General features: G+C 42.1%; 1 protein-coding gene across 10 annotated transcripts in view; it reads left to right on the forward strand.

Moving 5' to 3' along the window:
- Positions 1-21496, forward strand: part of TNRC6C (trinucleotide repeat containing adaptor 6C) — a 99425-nt gene that overhangs the window by 59754 nt on the left and 18175 nt on the right. For 2 of the 10 annotated variants that reach the window (XM_053994621.1, XM_053994617.1), the window contains exons 5-12: positions 2051-4636; positions 11636-11845; positions 13036-13202; positions 13848-13952; positions 14397-14477; positions 15078-15135; positions 15343-15488; positions 20764-20937. In XM_053994621.1, the coding sequence (XP_053850596.1) occupies positions 2051-4636; positions 11636-11845; positions 13036-13202; positions 13848-13952; positions 14397-14477; positions 15078-15135; positions 15343-15488; positions 20764-20937 (3527 nt within the window). The remainder of the gene's footprint in view (positions 1-2050; positions 4637-11635; positions 11846-13035; positions 13203-13847; positions 13953-14396; positions 14478-15077; positions 15136-15342; positions 15489-20763; positions 20938-21496) is intronic. The other 8 variants (XM_053994620.1, XM_053994625.1, XM_053994622.1 and 5 more) reach the window with 6 other exon arrangements.

Here is a 21496-nt window from a genome sequence, read left to right on the forward strand (position 1 = left end):
ACCCTTATTAAGTCCTTGCACAGCCTGCCTTCCCCTTCAGTGTCTTATCTGGGATTCTGGTCTCTGTTTAACACCTGTGTAGCAAATCTAGATCAGGTAAATGTTCAATGTGCTCCCCCAGCTCTGTGCTGTAGCAGTGGCTGTACCCAGGAATAACAGGATGCTTTCTTCCTTTCCAGCCATTGCATGTAGAGGAAGGAATCCAGGTAAATCCAAGTGGTTCTGTTCACATTCTTTCACATTTGTCATGTGCTTGTCAGTTATGGAGGAAATTCTTCCCTGTGAGGGTGGAAAGGCACAGGGTGCCCAGAGAAGCTGTGGCTGCCCCTGGATCCCTGGAAGTGTCCCAGGCCAGGTTGGACAGGGCTTGGAGCAGCCTGGGACAGTGGGAGGTGTCCCTGCCCATGGCAGAGGGTGGAATGAGATGATTTTTAAGGTCCCTTCAAACCCAAGCAATTCTATTTTCTTTGATTATTTAATAGTCTTTCTCTGATACAGGCTTTTTCCTGGTATCATGAGAAGATAGGTGATGAACTAAGAGTGTTTTTCCTTTCTCTAAAATCCTTTCTTCTACTTCAATTAATTTAATTTTTTTAAAAAAGCAATTTGGGTTGGTTTAGCATGTTATTTCTTCATCTTGCAAAATCTTCATAAGGCAACCAAGTCATCACCTTAAAAAGCTACAGGTAAAATGTGTGAACAAGACTTTGTCAGAGAGAGAGAGCTTTTTCTAATCTTGGGAGTAATTCTGGCAGTATCAGAACACCTCTAATTAGAGGAGCTAATCACACCAACATATCTGTGATTTAAATTAATTCATAGTAGGCATTTGTTGTTAACAACTTGTTTGGGGGATTTGTTGCATCCATCTTCCCCACAAAAATATTCATTTTATTCACAAATCACAAGGAGTAGAAGCCATGTTTCAGCAGATTTAAAGCAAGTAAAAATAATTGACATCCAAAATTGGTTACTTTGATATGTGCAAGCAGCTAAGAGGAGTTCTTCTGCAGATTGTCTCCCATACAGACCTCTTGCATCAGACTGAAATGCTTGTTATCCAATTCCTATCAAAAGAAAGATAAATAATCTTGTACAGAGCATTTGGGATGGAAGGGAAAAGCAAAACCTTGACCAAAGCTTGAGTTCTTAACATGAGACGTGTTGTGCTTTCCAGTTTATTGTCATACCCTGGTGAGCAAGCAGGTGCTCAAGAGCTTTTGGTTAATTTTTTGGGTTAGTGTTTGTGCTTGAGGATGTGACAGTGCTGAAAAGGCACAGCATCACTTTTCATTGGCCTGGGGACACAGGGGATTGTGTGTACAAATGCAAAATGATGTATAAACCACAAGTAAAGCTTGTGAGAGGTAAGTTTCCTGACAAAACTGTCAGTTTTTTCAAGAGCCCAAGTTCTCTGCTAAAATATACATTGGTGGTGTTTATAATTGGCACCTAACAGTAAAGGTTGCTGTCTGTATTTGTTTCTTTGTTTCCAGGAAGGGTTGCAAACCTAAATGCAGTATGAATTCAGTGTGTTGTGATATGTGTGTGTATGTAATATCTCAGGGCAGGCTGACATTTTACATTTTTTTATTGGATGCTCTTTCATTGTGTTTCTCTGAAGAATGAAAATTGAGTCAAAATAAATGGTAAAAGTCTGCTAGGTACTCTTCTGTGTTTTTTCCAAATTTGCTTTTTAGACTTTTCACAGAGATTAGTATATTTGCTCTTCTTATTTATTGCCTGCTTATTATTTTTACTGGTACACTGGGGGCTACAAAACACTTGCTGTGTTCTAAAATGAAATTGTTCAGTTATTTTAATTGAGAGTTTTGCCAGACTAAAAAAAAAAAAAAAAAGCAACCAAACAAGTTAATACGAGCATTGTGCTCCATTGTAGTGAGGAAAATTGCTGTATTATGTTAGAGAATGTACTCTAAATTTTAGCAGAATGTAGTGTTGTAACTAGTGATGTAAAACAGTGCTTTTAATAGAGGACTTTTGCAGTGCTTGAACAAGTGGACTCATTTTTAACCTTGGATCCTTTCAGATCTCAGCCACAGTGGATTGGGAGACCATTATGAGAATTCCCACTGGGGACAGCAGCCCGCTTTCAGGAGTGAAGGCAACTGCAGCTGGGATAAAGTGATAATAGACAGGACTGACAAGGAAGCGTGGCCTTCCATTACCGGAGCTGAGACTGAGTCTGCCTCAGAATGTACTACAGACACTGACTCTGCCTCCAACTGTGGCTCAGAGAACAGTAGCATGGCTACAGGGAGTGCCCAAGGCAACTTCACTGGACATACAAAGAAAACTAATGGCAATAATGGCGCCAACGGAGCACTCGTCCAAAGCACTTCTAACCAGAGTGCCCTTGGAGCTGGTGGAGCAAACGGCAACGGCGGCTCGGCCAGGGTGTGGGGGGTGGCTGCGGGCTCCAGCTCTGGCCTAGCTCACTGCTCTGCCAGTGGTGGGGATGGAAAGATGGACAACATGATGGGAGACGGTAGAAGTCAGAACTGCTGGGGTGCTTCCAACTCGAATGCTGGCATTAATCTTAACCTTAACCCTAATGCCAATCCAGCTGCCTGGCCTGTACTTGGACATGAAGGAACTGTGGGAGCAGGCAACCCTTCCAGTATTTGCAGTCCAGTCAGTGCCATAGGTCAGAACATGGGCAACCAGAATGGGAACCCAACAGGCACCTTAGGTGCTTGGGGAAACTTGCTGCCGCAAGAGAGCACAGAACCACAAACGTCCACTTCTCAGAATGTGTCTTTCAGCGTACAACCTCAGAACCTTAACACTGATGGACCAAATAACACTAACCCCATGAACTCTTCACCAAACCCTATCAATGCAATGCAGACAAACGGACTGCCGAACTGGGGGATGGCCGTGGGCATGGGGGCCATCATCCCGCCCCACCTGCAAGGCCTTCCTGGTGCTAACGGAACAGCGGTTTCTCAAGTCAGCGGGGGCAGTGGTGAAGGAATGGGCAGTTCAGTATGGGGCATGTCCCCAGGTAATCCTGCCGCAGGAAACAGCAATTCTGGGTTCAGTCAGGGGAATGGAGACACTGTGAACTCAGCATTAAGTGCTAAACAAAACGGATCCAGCAGTGCTGTGCAAAAGGAAGGAAACGGAGCGAACGCGTGGGACTCGGGGCCTCCCTCCGGCCCCGGGGTCCTGGCATGGGGCAGGGGTGGCGGTGGGGTTGGCAGTGTGCATTCTGGAGCCTGGGGCCACCCCAACCGCAGCGCCAGCAACGGTGTCAACGGGGAGTGGGGCAAACCCCCAAACCAGCATTCCAATAGTGACATCAATGGGAAAGGATCAACAGGGTGGGATAGCTCGAGTGTTGCCAGTCCGAATCCTGCCATGCAGCAGGGCAATGAACAAATGAACTCTTGGGCCAAAGCTGCAGCATCTGGCACCACGGCTAGTGAAGGAAGCAACGACAGCGGTGGGAGTCAAAATGAAGGCAGTACTGGGAGGGAGGGGGCTGGAGAGGGCAGGAGGAGAGACAAAGGGATGATAGACCAAGGGCAAGTTCAGTTGCCAAGAAATGACCTTGACCCCAGGGTCCTGTCCAATACGGGGTGGGGACAGACCCCTGTGAAGCAAAACACTGCCTGGGAATTTGAAGAGTCCCCAAGGTCTGAACGGAAGAATGACAATGGAACTGAGGCCTGGGGTTGTGCAGCTACTCAATCTTCAAACTCAGGGGGGAAGAACGATGGGTCCATCATGAACAGTACAAATACCTCTTCAGTATCTGGGTGGGTCAACTCTCCACCGGCAGCTGTTCCAACAAATACAGGTTGGGGAGACAATAACAACAAAGCACCAAATGGCCCAGGGGGGTGGGGAGAGTCAGCAAGCTCTACTACTGTTAATAATGCTGCTGCTGCCAAAAGCGGCCACGCTTGGAGTGGGACCGCAAATCAGGAGGACAAATCACCTACCTGGGGTGAACCTCAGAAACCCAAATCTCAAAACTGGGGAGATGGACAGAAATCAAATCCAAGCTGGACTTCAGGAGGTGGAGACTGGACAGATTCATCATCTGTTCCTGGACACTTGGGTGATGGGAAGAAGAATGGATCTGGATGGGATTCTGATAATAGATCGGGGTCTGGCTGGAATGATTCCACAAAGTCTGGGACCAGTGGGTGGGGGAATGGCACAAACAGCAAGGCTAATACAGGTACAAGTTGGGGGGAATCTTTAAAGCCAGGCCCCCAACAAAATTGGGCTAATAAACCCCAGGACAACAATGTGAGTAACTGGGGAGGAGCTGCTTCTGTAAAACAGACGGGGTCAGGGTGGGTTGGTGGGCCAGTGCCAGCCAAACAAAAAGAGAACTGTGAGGCAACTGGCTGGGAAGAGCCATCTCCACCGTCCATTCGCCGCAAGATGGAAATTGATGATGGTACCTCAGCTTGGGGCGACCCAAATTACAACAACAACAAGACTGTAAACATGTGGGATAGAAATAATCCTATAATTCAGAGCAGTACCACAACCAACACCACCACCACTAGCACCATTATCAACACCAACATGGTTGAACCTCAGCCATCGCACCAGTCAAGTGCCCAGCCGAACCGGTCCCCGCTGCTTGGCCCAGGTATGACAACAGTTTTGTGAAATACTTCATAAAACAGGTTTAAGAGATACGTTATACCAGTACCAATTGCTGAATGCTGTCTGTTCTCTCGGTGTGTTGGGTAGAAATCCTGTGTTTATGTCCAGAAGAGGTTTATTCCTTTACTCTGAAGCTGTCTTGTCTTGAGGGAGGAATCCATGGAACCTGACACAAATTTCCATGATTGAAATGAATGTAAGAAAGGCTTGAAACAATATTTGGTCAATAGCGTGGTAGGTTCTTAGATTGTGGATCCATGTTCACTTTACCATCTCTTCCACAGTTATTTAACACCTTTTAATTCAGCCATTTGAGAGGCTGGGGGCTTTTGGCAAACCTTTCTTCTGTTATTTGTCTGCTGTCCCCACTGCGCAGGCTCGGTGTGCTTAGACGGTCTGCATCTGTTTCTTTTCTGCAAAGCATCTCTTGGCAACAGATGTTTGTTAACAATTGAATGAATTTAGGCAGCTGCTGTTTCTCTGTCCAGTTTGTTGTCTTTTATGAAGAAATGGTTCTCTTCTCAGGGGTCGGGCACAGGCAGCATCCTGGATTTTATGTGGTTCTCAAAAAGCAGGACTGATTCAAGGTGTTAATATTCAGGGTGGCTGAAGTTAGGTTATCCTAACTTCAGCTGTGTTTCAAAGACAAGGTTTTAGGCATTTAGGAATTTTTCTAATCAAAGGCAAGGTGCTGTTGTAGACAAGCAGCAAGGAATGAAAATGCATGAAAAATGGGAAAAATGCTTAAAAGAGAGATATTTAAATAAGAGCTACACTAGCAGCCTATAGCTATATCATGACCACTGACCTCTCCAAAATAAATCTAATCATGCAGTTCTCTTTCAAATCCTCCATCTGAGTTTTGTTTGCAAGTTTTTGTTTCATCATGGTCATGGCTAAATACTGACTTTTTAACCACATTTTTCTCCAAGTGGGATTTGTTCTCCCATTCCCATTTTTTCTCTTTGATGTTTCAGAATGATTCAAATTTGCTTTAATGTCTGTATAAAAATAGTCTTACGTTCCCCACTCTGGTCAAATATGTTAACAGTAGAGGGTACCTATTTTAATAAAATAACATGCTTCAGAAGGAGAAATCTTTAAATGGCTTTGCATATGGTCAGCCCAACATATGTGACTAACTTATTTAATCCATATTTAAAACTTTACCCATGAAACAAGAATTCAGATTCCTGAATTGTAATAAAAGTATCATGAAAGTGGATTTTTGGTTGGGTTTGGGTGAGGTTTTGTTTTTCATTAAGGTGATTTTTGGGTGATTACATTGGTGCTTGTGAAATTGTTCATACACAGCAATGCATTGTTAATGTTATTCACATAATTAACACCTTATAGAGGAAAACTTAACAGTCCTGAGCCCTTCAGATTTTGGAAATGGAATTTAAAAGCTGGTGTTAATCTGCAGTGATTCCTTTGGAGCATGGATAGCAGCAAAGGAAGGGTTTCTTTGAAGCAGCATCTTTACGTATTCAGAAAGCTGCCTATGAACACGTAACCAACCTGCTCATGCTGCCCCCGACCAGGTTAAAGTGAGTGTTGGGCTGCTTGAAAAATGTCAGCTAGAAAGATTCTAAGATCTTTTAAGATAAGCAAATCTTTGATCATCTCTCTTTTTTTAATTTTCCAAGATAACTAAAGCCAGCTCTCAGAATATACTTAAGTCAGTGTGCAAGAAAGTACAAAATGAGTAACAGTGAAGACAATTTAAAATACAGTTCTGCCATTAAAATTTAGATCAAGTTGTATCAGGCATAAATTAAGCCTTATGTTTTGTATTTTCGCTCCATACACTTAGTACAGTACAAGTATAAAGGTCAAACATGGAAATACTTTGAAGGATTTTTGTCTAAATGGAAACGAGGAGCAGTCCCTTGTGTCTTGAGCTCTGCTGTGTTTACTTGTGGCCGTGCCAGAGAGGGACCATTGCTGTGCTTCTCTCACACACAGAGCAGCAGTGCACTTCCAAGGGATCCCAGTGCCTTCCCTGCAGGCAGGAGTGCAGGAGCCCCCTTTTCCCAGCGCAGGCAGCACGTGGCAGCTGCACAGCAGCGTCCTCGTGCTCTGGGTGGAAATGTACACAGACCTGAGACATCTACAGATATCTCCCATCTGGGACAGCCAAAACATGGGAAGCAAGCAGTGAGTGACCTGCCTCCCACGCAGACAGGGCCCTGCACTTTGGAGTTGTGCTGTTTAACTCTTTTCCCTACTCCAATTCCCTCTCCACTCGGCTGTGCATTTCCAGCCTCTGCAGAGAGTCCTGCAACCAGGAGACTTCTGCAATCCACAACCAAAAGTTCATCCAGCAGCAGTTCTTTTCCATGCAAAGCATGATTGTGTTATTAGAGCCTGTGCCACAGGGCACAGTTAGTGCTCATCTAAAAACCTGCAACTCTTGAACTCTGTAGTAACCATGGGCATTTTGTCACCTGCGTGGGTCATGATGGGCTCTGCCAGTCACTTTCAGGGAATACAATTAATCAGGAATCATGGATTCCATTCCTATGTAAGTAGGGAGGAGTGGTGCAAATTGAAGTTGTCACAGTCACACGTCCTGCAAGCAAAGAAGTGGATTTTAATTTTGCTGCACAGCCCTAGTTAGGGGTTCACAAAGGATTAACAGTTCCTTTTGGGATTGAAGTGTATGCTTTATTAGTTTGGAAATAGAGGCCAAGTTACAGTCTTGTTATTCAAGTTGTCACCCATCCCCAGAAGTTCTCCAGATCCTTTGAAGGCAGAACTTAAAAGCCATTGATGGGAAGCAGATGTTGGTAAACACTTGATGAAAATGAAGAATGCTCTAAGGAGTTTCATTTTCCATTGGAAAAGAAGGGGGAAAAAAGAGTGGGGAATGGGATAGATAATGTGATAGATACAGTCCTTGCTGGTTATAGGAGCTTGTTCTCAAGGCACTGGTGAATTACTTAGAAAGAGGAGCAGAAAGCTGGTGGGTTTGAGTTAGCTTGGGGTTTAGTCTAAATTACTTGTGCATAATTCTTCCTAGCATTTCTAACTCATGCAGCTTTGATATGAGAGGAATAAGAAGTGAGAAAAGGTTTTGCAAACAGAAATGATTTAAAGAGATTTTTGGTTCCCAAACAGCATCAGATCCTCCCTCTAAGTGCTGAGGAGTGGGTTTAATGCCTTGCTGTTCTTGTTACATCAGGAGAGCCTGGCAGGGTTCCAGCATCCTCCAGCTGAGAAAAGAAACAACAGAAGATAACACAGGTTTCCCTGTGGGGATTGTAGGTCACAAATTAAAGTCTTTGGTTACTAGAGAATGAGGAGCTTAAGTTTGAAAAACCTGAACTGGGTCTAAGTTCTGAAAGCTCTAAACATCTCTGTTCCTTTTATAATCCTGTGCCACTAACTGGCAGCTCACATGGCAGTGTTTTTCTTCCTTTGAACTTCCATCAGAATGGATTTGAAAGCAACTCAGCTTTGGGCTCCTTTAGGGTGCTCATGTGAAAACCTAAAACCCTCTGGTGGGTGCTCAGCCCATGAACAGCCAGCTTTTGGGGACAGCCAAGTGATGCTCTCAATTTTCACACAAAGGTGATGCCACTGCTGAAACCCAGACTTGAGCTGTCTGAATGCTCAGTGATGAACTGGAATCTCTTTCAGAAAATGAGGATTTGAAAGACTGAGGCTTGTAGGTGGCTGTTAAATGTATATATAAAACCCAGAATAACTAGTGTGTAATTAGTAAACAAGCTCTTTCTGCCTAATATCTTCTTTTTTTAATCTAGGTTCTAACTTTTGGTTTGCCTGTATTGTGCTCATGTGCTCTGGTATTTATCACAGACCGACAACTTGAAGGAAAACAATTTCTGCCATCCAAATAGCTATAGGGTTATTTTGAGGGAAAACAACTGCATCCTGCCACAGCTTAGTTAACATTTCACTTTCCCTTGAGGATTTCCTGTTGGCTCTGGCCCAATGTTAATTATGTTTTTATTTCTATAAAACAAAGCTCTGCCAATGTGTCCATGTTTATTACTCACTGTGATCTTTTAATTTCTTGCAATTCTAACAATGTTTAAAAACTTCAGTACTAAAACCTCTCTTTCTTGCCAAAGAAGCCTTTAAATGAAGCATGTTCTGTTGTGAAACAACATTTGTGTAGATCTGGGTGGGTTTTAAGGAGCTTTTTACCAGGAGAGCCTAAATCTGTATCATTTTCATCAGAAAATAGGAAGTTTTCTTCAAGCAGAACTTTTGAAAATGTTTGGCAGGTTCAAGTTTTGAGACTACTCAAACATCTTGGTTTGCCTTCCCAACAGCCATGGGGAGTTTTGCATCATTAATTCAAAAATGTAACTTTATTCACCTTTAAACTTTCTAAAACAGAATCATTTGGAGTCATAGGAATGCTACAGAGACAGTAGCATTGGGACAGCAGTGTTTACACAGAGGGGAAACAGGTTTGCAATTGAGAAGTGCTCCAGAATTCACAGACAGGGTAGTTTTTGCAGTGTAAAGTTTATTTTTCCAGCAGCCTTCAGGTTCTATTTACTAATTTCCTGCACTTAATTTTATCTGTTAAGATAGTTTGGAAAACTTTTTGTTGATTTATTTTGTTTGCTTTTATGTACATGTACTATTTTCCATTAGTAAAGGCAGTTCCCCCATTATTTGTAATCCCATATTATTTCCTGCTCAGTGCATTTAAAAGCACTTAAAAATAATTTGGACATGACACATCTGTGGCCTTTAGTTGAAGTTGTTGAATTTCTAAGAGCAACAGAGGAACCAGGTTTTTTTTGAGGTTTTTATTCTATAACGTAGCACACTTTGGGTTTTTAATACATGAATTATGTTTTAAGGGTGATTTCATAAACTGAATTAGATAGAGTTTCCAGTAGAGGTTGCATGAAGTCAGGGACATGTTGATACTCTGCACTGTCCCTGTTTGCAGTCTGGTTGGTGCTGTGGAGATGTTTTGTTTTCTGTTTCATTTGCCTGCAGTTAATCTTTTTCAGCTGCCAATATGATTTAATACACGCAGTTGTCTGCCAGTTGCCTCCTGAGCAGTGAGGCAGAAACTCAAATAAAGCCTCCCTTAAATAAAGTTGGCTTGAACATACAAGCAGGAACCTTGAAATAAGCATTTCAGGTGCAACACCAAGGAAGCTGTCATGTTAAGTACAGGTTCATTTAGGTACATCTGTGGATCTTCCAGTTTATCTTCTTTACACACCTTAAAATAACCAGAAATGTAAGGTACGTTGATTGAGCCTAAACCATGGTATTTTTGTTTCAAATGGAAATAACTTGAACGAAAGAGTGACATTTTGGGTTGTTGCAGGAGCTTGCTTTAAATTCAGTGCCTCTTGCTGGTAGAGAAGTTTTATGAAGCTGCAACACACCAGTGGAGAGTTTGACACTCACTGTGCCATCTGCACTTGTATCAGTGTCTGAGAGAGCTGCAGTGGCTGTAAGGAATAGAGCCTAAAATAAATATATAATGCAGGAACACAGGAGCAATGCACAGCTCTGGGCCCATCTATTTGATTGTTCTCTCTGCCAGGCAATGTTTGAGTTGTTACTGGCAATGGATGTTGCTGCAGTTTCAGGTGACAAGAATTCTGTGGAATTCAGTGAGTTCTGCAAGGGCTTGTTGCTCAGTGAACCACTATTGTTTGGTTATTCCAGTGCATTTCAAGGTACTTTTAGACACTCCCTTGCCATTGCCTACCTATTCTGGGTGTCAGTTTATGGAGAAAATGTTGTTCCTGCTTTTTGCAACCTTTCCACAGTATTTTTACAGATACCATTGTGGAGCAAAAAAAGGAAATAATGCTGTGGCAAAGCAGCATCTGGTCATTCACTTACAAAATACTCAATAACATTCATCTCCAATGAAAAGAGAACAAGTTCCTGATTTAGCAGCCTAATTACCAGTGGAAGTTTTAAGCAGACCAAATTCTACAACATTTGTGAAGATTTCAGCTGTCATGTAATGGGATGTAATTTTTTTTTACAATTGTAGAAAAATAGGTTAGTGTCAGGTGTCTGTAAGAATTTTGTTTCCTTGCCTGTTGTGCCACTCTTTGTGCTTGTTTACAAAGTACCTTGAACTCCATCTGTGATCCAAGTCCTCTCTCCAGAAAATCTCTGGTAACAATGGCTGTAAATTCAGTTTACCCTTTTGCTGTGTTGGTCAGTGTTGCTCTGTAGGCTCAGGAGCCCTGTGGCTGTTGCTGCCACGTTCAGCTGCAGGGCTAAAATCCTGTCAGATGGATTTAAGAGCATTACATTCAAGCCCAGCCAGACTAAGGCTGTTTCTTTGGAGTAGCTTACGTCTTCCAGTGAGTTCATGTAATACTCTGTAGGAAAACAATGGCTTCCACCTGCCATTCCCCGTGGTTTGATTATGGATCCTAATTTCAGTCTTGATTAATTCCCCTTAAAATAATATTTATTATAATGTAGAGGGTCAGTGATGAGGGATAGGTAGGTAACCATGAGTTGTAATAAAAGTTCTAAGGAATACATTCAGCACAGATAATCTTCACTCAAAGTGGGAACAATCAAACAGCATCTTACTGCTAGGGCTTGAAAAAAGAGATTTTATAGTTTGTAAACACTGAAAAGGAATTCAAATAGGTTAAGATCTTACAGTGAAGCAAGGCCCAACTCAGACTGGAGTCCTGGTCTCCAGAATGCTGGTCCTGGGCAGCTCTTGGGACAAGTGGTGCTCACTTGGCAGCCTGGTTGCTCCTGCTGTGGAGAAAAACCCTCTTTCTGTGTTGACAACTTGGCTTTAGTACTGAATTAAGGAAAAACTCTTGAGATCAAATTTAAGGGATTGTTTTAAACACACTTAACTACAATCACTGTATGTACTTACTGATTCATGCTCTTTCCAGAGAAACTCTGGAGTAAAATTTAAAGCTTTTTGGAATGATTTGATGAAGAAACCTTTTCTCTCATCACTGTTCTCCTTGCCTTGCTCCAGCAGGCTGGGGAGAGATGCCTGCTGTCCACACCAAGAGCGAAGCTTCCTGGGGAGAGCCCTCCTCCCCTTCTGCTGCAGTTGATAATGGCACTTCGGCCTGGGGGAAGCCCCCCAGCAGTGGCACCGGGTGGGGAGAGAATCCTGCCGAGCCAGCAGGGACCTATGGAAGAACAAACGCTCCAGCTGCTGCCCCAGCACTGTGCAAACCAGGTACACACAGGGCTGCCACTGTGCTGGCAGGGGAGGGGGTTTGCTTCTGCCTCTTCTGCTTTTCCGTGCGTTTCACTCACAGGCGGCCTTCATGATTTCATTCTCAAAACTGTGTTAGCTGTCACAAGGCCACGTTAATCCAAATACCCAGTTAATTCAAAATATGAATATAGTGCATCCATCTGGAAATTTAAAGGAGAGTAGTTTTGTGTGTTTGAAAAGCAGCATAGCAGAGGTGCAGGAAACTGTGAAAATGCAGAAGAACGTGACTAGGACTTCAACCCTTGGTGTCTAAAGGAAACCTGTAGTGGGATGAGAAGCAGTGGAGAACAGTCAAGATAGAATTGATTCTGGTGGGAAAAGCAACACCTGAGAACCAATAAACATAACAACCTCATGTTGGATTAAACTGAGTGGGTGGGTGTTTTCTTCAGCCATTAAAACTGTTGCCAGGTTCAGGAACATTCTGAACTACTTCCCACTTCGTGATTTCTAACTCATAGTATTTAATAAATATCCTCCATCTCTGAATGTCCTGAGGGCCACTGTGATTGCTTTAGACTCTCCTCTTGGCTGTGGAGGTTGCCTAGAGATTCACTCCTGCAAAATACCATTGTGAGATGTAGTTAGAAGTCCCAGAAAACATACAAGGGGGAGTGAGAGCTCTTAAGATGAGTAATCCCAGCTTCAAGCAGAGCTAACAGAGTAAAACAGACTGAGGTGACACAACCTCATCACTGAATATGAAGCATTCCCTGCAGCCCACGAGCTCCTTTCAGATTCGATTCTTCAAGATAGGAATGAGTGTCTGAGCATTAATGACTTTGAAATTTGGTTTGTTCATGGAAGAATGTGGTAGGTAAAGCACTTAACAAACGTGTGCTCATACTTTGGTTCCTTGTTCCTGGGAGAGTGGATTGGCCATGACCACAGATCTTACTGGTTCTGGGAAAAGCAGGACTTGGAAGTTGCTGGATATTTTCTTCTCTGAGTATTTAGAGAACTTGCCTTTTTTTTTACTAGCTTCAAAGAAGACATTCTTACCATTTTAATGCCAATTAAGATATTTGATGAACCTCTTTATCTCTTGAAAATACTCATGTTAGCATACTAGATATGGCACTAAAGGCTATTTCTGTAAAATTTGCAGGAAACTGAGTAAGATTTTTCTTCTCCCACTTTCCCTCCAGCTTCAAAATCTATGCAAGAAGGCTGGGGCAGTGGTGGGGATGAAGTGAATCTCAGTACTAGTCAGTGGGAAGATGAAGAAGGAGATATGTGGAATAATACTGCTTCACAAGAGAGCAGCTCCTCCTGTAATTCCTGGGGGAATGCCCCGAAGAAAGGACTTCAAAAGGTAATACAAAAATAAAGACACTCTCCAGCAAGAGTGGAATTAGCATAACATTTGTAGAATAAGTTGTCACAAATTTGCTGGTGCATTACACCTGAAATTAAACCTCTGACGCCTGAACACAAGCACAGCTTGCCACTACAGTGGTTCAAGTACAGCCTACCTTGTTTCCAGGGGAAAATGGGAGATCTTTGAATTTAGGCATGTCAGAAGCTTCGGGAGTTTTGTTGTTATTGCCTTTGTTTTCTCTAAATTTTATAAGCTTCCATGTACTCTAAAGAAATGATAATGTATTAACAGAAAGAGAAGAAGGTGTTAAGGGGGCTTTCAGACACTTCCCATGGTGGTGGAAAAGCAAACAGTAGTTTGTGATGGAGTTGTTTAACACAAAAAGCTGTTTTCTATTTATGAGGACGGTGTGTGTGTGTGTGTGAGAACAAAGCGAACTTGTGTTAATGCTGCACTCAACCAAGAACCTAGGCAATTGTGTGAGGAAATTTTCCATTGCACAGTCTTTATTTCAGGACAAGGCCAGGCTGTAACTTAAAGGAATTGGGAATGCATTTAGCCACTTTGTTTGTTAATCCATTAGCCAACAGTTAGGCCGGTGATTTGATCAAGTATGGTTGTTTCTTGTACTGTCCGCAGCCCAAAACAAATCCGCGCTTGTCCCTTGGTACTTTCTGGAGAACTGAAAGGAAGAGACTTCTTAAGGATTTTGTGATAGAAAAGCTGCACAGAGATCTTTTAAAGGTGTTTATCTAGACGCTCTTGTTTGTTTTTAAGAAAATACACTGAGTAACATTCTTAACTTCAAGGTTGCAAACTTGTTTTTGGGAATGTTTTTCAGGAAGTGTTGTACTATTTCAGCTTTTATTTCATTATAATTTTTCTGCCAAGGATTAAAATGAAATACGTAAATTCAAAGGTGGCTTTAATTCAGTGGCCAGCAAATCAAATACTAAATAGTACACTGAACACCTATTCAGCTGAGATAAATTTTTACACTTTTGGGGGAAGAGAATCGTAGTTGCGTTGCTCGGAGGGTTCTTCAATACTTTCTGAATTAATGTACTAATACATCTTTCAGTAGCATGTGCTATTAATAAAAACCACTTACCATTTCTTTTATGTACATCTCACTACAATGAACGTGGCAACCAGCCCATTAATGGAATCTCCCATTTATTTACTAAGGGCATGAAGACATCTAGCAAGCAGGATGAGGCCTGGATCATGAACCGTCTGATAAAACAGCTCACAGACATGGGCTTCCCTGTGAGTAGTGCTCAGCCAGCACACTGTGCCTTAGCTTTTAGCTTGTATTTCTGACTGTGGCTGTTTCAGACTGTAGCTACACCAAGATCTTCAGTCTCCAGGCCAAGAAGTAGCTCTGACCAGCATTTGAACACATACTGTGATTTCAGAAATCTGCTCTAAACCTATAGAATGCTCTGAGATTAATTGGGATAATATTTTGACCTTCATAGTTTTATAACAACAGGTATTACTTTGAACTGCAGTAATAATCCCCTCCCATTCCTCTTTTTTTCATTAAACAGGTGAAATGAGAGTATAGCTGGGTTGTGTCTTAGAGAAAGTCTTATCATTGTGATATTTGAGTTGTTAATGGAAAACAGGAAGGTGTTTAAACAGAACAATGTGTTTCACCTTGTAGAGCCAGTACTTCCTTGACAAACTGAAACACCTGAATTGTGGGGATTGCTGAGAGCAGAAAAAAACACACAAAGACATTACTTAGGCTGCTGAGTAAACATTAAACCCAGGATTTAAGAGATGTGTCTGTTTTCTCAGGTTACTTTGAAATCACATGAATGTGATTACTTTTCCTCTTAACATAATTCCTGTTTTTGACAGAGAGAGCCAGCGGAAGAGGCCTTGAAGAGCAACAGTATGAATCTTGATCAGGCCATGAGTAAGTATCTGTGTAAGTAACTTTTTTGTCTTTAAAGCAACACAGGAACCCTGCATGATTATAAGCATTTGATTATACTCAGACCAATTGGATAATATTTCTTTTCTTGCCTTGCTTTTGTAAGCAAGATGAATTTCTCTGAACTGCTGTTGGCAACTTTACTCCCTCTGCCTCACCTTTTCCAATATATTTCCCTTTTCTGTGCAGGTGCTCTGCTGGAAAAGAAGGTGGAAATGGACAAGCGTGGAATGGGAGTGACCGACTATAATGGAATGGTCACCAAACCCCTTGGCTGCCGCCCACCACCAATCTCCAAAGAGTCTTCCATGGACCGCCCCACCTTCCTTGACAAGGTGAGTTCAGCAACAGGAGCATGGTGCACAAGTCAGAGTGTGCACAGTGTAGAAATGCTGATGATTTTCACTGTCTGCTTAGAAAGCGTAGAAAGAAATGTGATGGATATGGCTTTGTTCCTTTGCTTGTATTTTTTTCAGTCTTGTGGGGATTTCAGTCCTTGTGGAAAGGAGCAATGATTTGATTCTCACATAGAAATAAAGAATGATCATCCCCAGTTTTACACTTGAAAACTTTCTAAGGAATCAGTAACACAGTGGAACTAGAAATGGAAAAAAAAAAAAAAGAGAAAAAAAATTAAGCACAGCAATCTGTGAGAGTGCAGCCAATGACCCTTGCCCAAATTCACAATCAGGCAGGCCCAAGGCCAAAATCTTCCAAGAATTAGGCTCTTAATTTCTCTTCTTCTAGTTTTGAGCTTCTAAGAAATTTCAGTGGAAGTTCAGTACCTAAATACAAAGGAGGAGTTCAGGTATTTTTGTTAAGTCTCAGAGCAGACATGCACAGTCATAAATAGCTTCTCCAAAGAGCTTCCCTTTCTGTGATCACATATGACAAATTTTCCAGCACTATTTAATGACTGAGGAAAAGGCTCCAGAAGTTTGTGATGTTCAGGATTCAATGTGACTAAAGAAAAGAATATATGGAAAAGTGCAGCCAAATCTTCAGTAGGAAATGAGATTTACAGCCTTGACAAAAAATCCTGCAGAAATTTACCAAATCACCTAAGAATCCCCCTGAAAATTATTGATAAGTAAAGAAGAATCTCAGATGTCATTCTGTATTTCACAGGGTATTTAAAGGTTCATACAGATGGGTGGTGGAGGATTCTGACCACAGAAATCAGTGCTTTGAAACTGTGCTGAAACCAATTCATTTCACATGAGCTGTGTACAGGTTGTGAGGCAGTAATGATATCCACTCATATAAAGCTCATTTTTTGCCATGGCAGACTTTAAAGAATGTGTTAATTGAAGGCCACAAAAGATGCATGCATGCCAGTTAACCTTTCCTTTTCTTGGAAAACAATACCTTCAGCAGTAAAATTCTTGCCAGAGAGAGAGGTGCATTATGTGCAGCATGATGCATAATTCTGGAAACATATGTTAAACACAACTATTGAGAAGGGAGTACTAAAATCATTAATATTCATACAGTAAGTAAAATCTATCAGTCTAGGCATAATCTGTCACAGTGACTTGGCTCTAACAAAGGAAATAATCCCACACTGTATTTGTTAGCTATCACAGTGTTGAGCAACTTGCTAAGTGAATTAAATAAATACAGTTTCTACTCTAAGAACAGAGAGTTTTTATTCCTCCAAAGAAATTCTTTCCAGATTTACAGCTCATGCTAGTTAAGCAATTCTTCCAAAACCTTTTTGCCCTTTGAGGTGCTGTTTCAGGGCATGAGTCTGGAGCTGTCTTGTTTCTGCTTAGGTCATCCTCAGTGAGGAACAAGCTCTCCACATGGCTGGACAGAGCACTCCAGCCAGCATTCCTTGTTTTACTTACTGCTTTATCAAGTCATCATCCTTTTGCTGGCTTTGCTGAGTGTTCAATAAGTTCTGCAAAGTTCCTCTTCATGAAGTTGTAGTTTGAGGTGGTGTGCTCATTGTTTCCACACTCTCAGCTCGCCTGCATTGAAACACCATCATTTTTCTCTAAACAGCTAAAGCCAGCACTTAATATTTTTTTAACTTTATATATTTGAGGAGGGAAATTTCCCAACCCTGACATTTGCCTCTGGACCCACTGAACTCCCTGTTCTGTCTGCATCAGAAATGGTCTGTGCAATTCAACATCACCTTTGAGTGTTTGCTTTCTCTGCTTGCTGCAGGTGCTCTTTATTCCGTGTCACTCTTGAGTCAATCTTCAGCACTCGGTGCTTTGTTAATTTATTATTTCTCAGGATGTTATCTTGACCTGTAGCACCATAAAAGGACAAGGGAGAATATCCAGTGGCCTTGAGGGAATAAAGATGCAGCCCTGATACGTGATCTCAGCCACATTATGTCACACTTGGTGGCAGACATGCTGTGCTTAGGTGTCAGGTTTGCCTGAAGATGTTACCTGGTGCCTTTTGGAGCCATCAGATTTGTTAGAAAAACATGTCAGATTTTCCTGTAAGCATCCTTAAAATACCAGAAATAAGCCTAGAGAAGGGATCTTTTATTCAAGTATAGAGTTTGGCTTGGGATTCTGAAATTCTCACCTTGCAAAGGGAGTGTCCTTTCCCCCTACCCTCATAGTCAGTGATCAGCTCCTCTTCTCTACTACTGCAAAATCCAGCTCTACAAGCCTTGATTCCTCTTAGCTGCAATCCTGTTCTTCCAAAAATCTTCTCACTAGAACTTTTCCTTGGTCCTGATTTGAACGTAGTGTGTGTTGGGTTTTTTCAGCCTCTTCCTTCACATTCTGAGCCCAGTAATCTCTGGAGGCTGAGACTGGTTTTCATCTTTGGGACAACAAGGAGGATATTGTATTAATATGGAGAATTTTTTTTTAGATGTCACAATTAGATAATGATCACTAGGATTTTAAAGTTATCTTTAAAATTCTTCTTTCCTCCACCTCTGCCACCTGTGATCCAATGACTGAAACCATTTTCATCACCCCTTGTATGATGAGCACTTCTTTGAGTATTGCACTTCCTCCAGGTTTCTTTTGCCTAATTCCTGTTTGATTTGAAGATAACTTTTTTTTTAGATGAGATTTTATTACTTTAACTTCCTATTTTAGGAAAGGATTTTTTTTCAATCTTTTTTTTAAGAAGTCAGTGTGTATTTTCTGCCAGGTAGTTCTGTAACTGATTTTGTCTTTATACAAAGAATCTGGCAGATTCATCAGCCTCTCATCTGCCCGTTGAGACATTTTGATTCATGAAGTGGCAATTGTTGGCAGGTGACTGCCAAAGTGTCCAGGCATCCTCTGCTAAATTGTCCATATCTCATAGAACTAAAAACCTTTGAGTAATTCCACTTGCATTCTGTCACATTTGATATGTGAGACTATTGTGAGAGGCTTCCCAAAATCCTAAAAAACACCAGTGTGGTGCTTAGAGTAAGATAACTGTAGTAGGAAACACTGTTACCAGTAGGATTTTATGGGTGTGTCAAGTCCCTTCAAAAAAGTTGAAAGCAGTGCTGGATTGAGCATTAATGTTATGATTCAATTTTTAATTGTGTAGCCTGAGGAAGAAGTGTAGCATAAATTTGTAAGAAAATAACTGAAGAGGGAAGGTTAGGTAGAAAAGATTGTTCTTCAGGAAACAATTATTACATAAAAGATCCTGAGAAATAATGGGTCAGAAACCACTGTGAGCAGTAAAATTGTCCTCTAGTCTGGCTTGAAAATGGCTAAAGGGTGCTTTAATTTGACCAACTAAAATACTTCATGTTAAATGAATTGATTTTAGTTCAGTTATAGAGCACGGATTTGTGCAGCACAGTGCAACAAGTTCAAATTAAATGAAATAGAACCAGGTGAATATGAATAAAATGTTACAAACTTACACAAAGCCATTTGATGCAATTCAGCCAAGGAACACACTTGTGAAGGAGTCTGGAAATGAAATGCCTGAGTCTCCAGTGTGCTTGTCCTTCACCATCCTTGGCACTGCCTATTTCCAAATTGGGAAAAAAGTGTCTGTAAGGCAAGACTTGAATAAATTTGGGGGCAGGGAGGGTCTTTCATGGTCAGTAGGTCTGTTCACATAGGGAACAATGGCATCTGAAGGGGAGAGCGAGCACCAAGCTTGAAATTATTTTCACTTTGAAGGGGGAAGGGTAGAATTGTAAACATGTGTCTGTGATCTAAAGAGAAATCCTTGAACCTGTTACTGTCATGCAAGCTGCAGTTGTTTGTGGAGTGTGACTGATGTCCAGTAGAATGTAAAATATCTCAAGCTGAAAGGCCTTGGGGATATCATTAGAAAATGTCAGTGTCCCCCTCAGGATAGTCAGATAGGATGTCAAGTGTCACTTTGCCTGATGGTAAAGAAACTTTTCCTTTGAATCAAAGGAGAGCTGTAGAAAATGCATTTTTCAGGATTGACTTAAAACTTACAATTCACTGAGCATGCTTGCTGCATTAGGTCATCTGTTTGGGTATGTGGCAAGCAGACTGGGCTTCTTTTTCAACAAAGGAGGTTCACCAATATCTCATAGTCTTTTGGGGTACTGAATTTATTGCTTGAAATAACCTAGCTCCTCATCATCTCTTTAAAAAACCTTTCCTTACAATGATCATACTGCCTGAAAAACACCAACCCAGCACATTGCAAATTAAAGCTTTTTCTCTCTGCCTGTTTTTTTGGAGCCCTACTTTGTGCACAGTGTTATTTGATCATGCTTACCACAGGCTTCCCAGACATCAAAGCACAGTTTGAGATAGAACTCAGTGCCCCACTGAAACATGAGCAGAGATCTACCTGTTTGGTTGGGGGTTCTCTAATTTATTTTATTTTCTGCCTTGCTGTTTGCCCCCCGTGGGAGCTGCCTCCTGTGCAGCAGATCCACACTCAGCTGTGCTTCCTCACAGCCCAGTTAGCAGAGAGGGCTCCTCCTGCCTTGCTAAAATCTGCCTCCTCCTGGGGATGTTCAGCAAGGCTGCCCAGCTGATATTGTCATTACTGGCTTTGATGGTTTGTGTTCATTGGCTGCCTTGCAGTGTAATGTTTCAGAGCGGGGTATTAATAACTCAGCGCTATGTGAATATTAAAAGAGGCTTGTGTGTCTCAGTTAGGAAAGGGGATTAATGCAAAAATGCTTTTTTAAGAGCAGAGCTGTGATGTGGAACCAAATCCAGACTGGTGTCAAATAAGCTGATGTGGCCTTTCCCAAGTTTTGGGTTTGTTAAAGTGCTGGTTTATGTCTGTGCTCTGCTGCTGGAGTTTTCCAGACAGACAGAGGGGCTTCCCTGAAATGTGCTGGGCCTCTCCCCCTTCCACCTTTCAGTCTGGTGGAGAAGAAAGCAGAAAATCTAAGTGGGGAGGAGGCAGTGGCCACATGATAGCTCTGCAGTCAGCTGCTAAAATCCTTCCTTTCCTCTGGAAAGATGGGTGAGGGTGATTGTGCATTTGGGGATTAAGTACAACAAAGTTGCCAAAAACAGTACCTTAATCCTGTTTCTCTCTTTCTTCTCCCTTCACTCCATGCTTTCCATTCCCTGTTATTCATCCCTTTTTTTATATATCTCTTTTTACTCATCCACACCCTTCTCTGTCTCCATGGGACTCTGTGTTGTGGCTGTGGGCTCCTGGCACCGCACGCAGCTCACCCTTTCTTTCTCCAATCAGGATGGCGGCCTAGTGGAAGAGCCCACTACTTCACCATTTTTGCCTTCACCAAGCCTGAAGCTCCCCCTTTCAAACAGTGCACTCCCTAATCAGACCCTGGGCGGGATTGCCTCAGGGCTGGGCATGCAAAACTTGAATTCTTCTAGACAGGTAAGGCTGTTGGGGGAGATCCCGAGGGGAATTTGGCTCTCTTGGAGTAGCTGCTAGTGCCTGTCAGCCTCTTCCCCAGGAAAAGCTGGTTTAAACTGGAAGTGCAACAGCTTTGTTCATGTGAAATATCAGACGAGGAGCTATCTGCTGTGTAAACATTTCACCTTACAGGACATAAAAGAACTGTGTAGTTGTAATTAGCCTGCTGATGACACAAATCCATCCAGAGAAACTGTAGTGTTGTGGATTTATACCCCTGAACCCTGGTGTGGCTCTGCCTTCGTTGATGAGAAATCTCTTTTTCTGAGGCATTGCTAATTGTCCCAGACTGTAAGGCAGTGAGATTGCTCTAATTCATCTTTCCTGGCTGGTATAATTATTCTGTGATGAGATGGAGGAGAAGTGATGGGGGCTGTTTTATTCCTGCCCCAAGTGTCAAAGCATCTCAGAGTTTTAACAAGTGGCAAGAAAGAAACTGGGCTTCCAGCACCTGGGTCAGGTAGAGCATCCCATTAAGGGGGTGTTTTGGCCCCTGTGTAGAACAGGCTGAGAGGGAAAG

The sequence above is a fragment of the Vidua macroura genome, chromosome 19 (assembly GCF_024509145.1).
Source record: "Vidua macroura isolate BioBank_ID:100142 chromosome 19, ASM2450914v1, whole genome shotgun sequence".
Taxonomy (NCBI): Eukaryota; Metazoa; Chordata; class Aves; order Passeriformes; family Viduidae; genus Vidua; species Vidua macroura.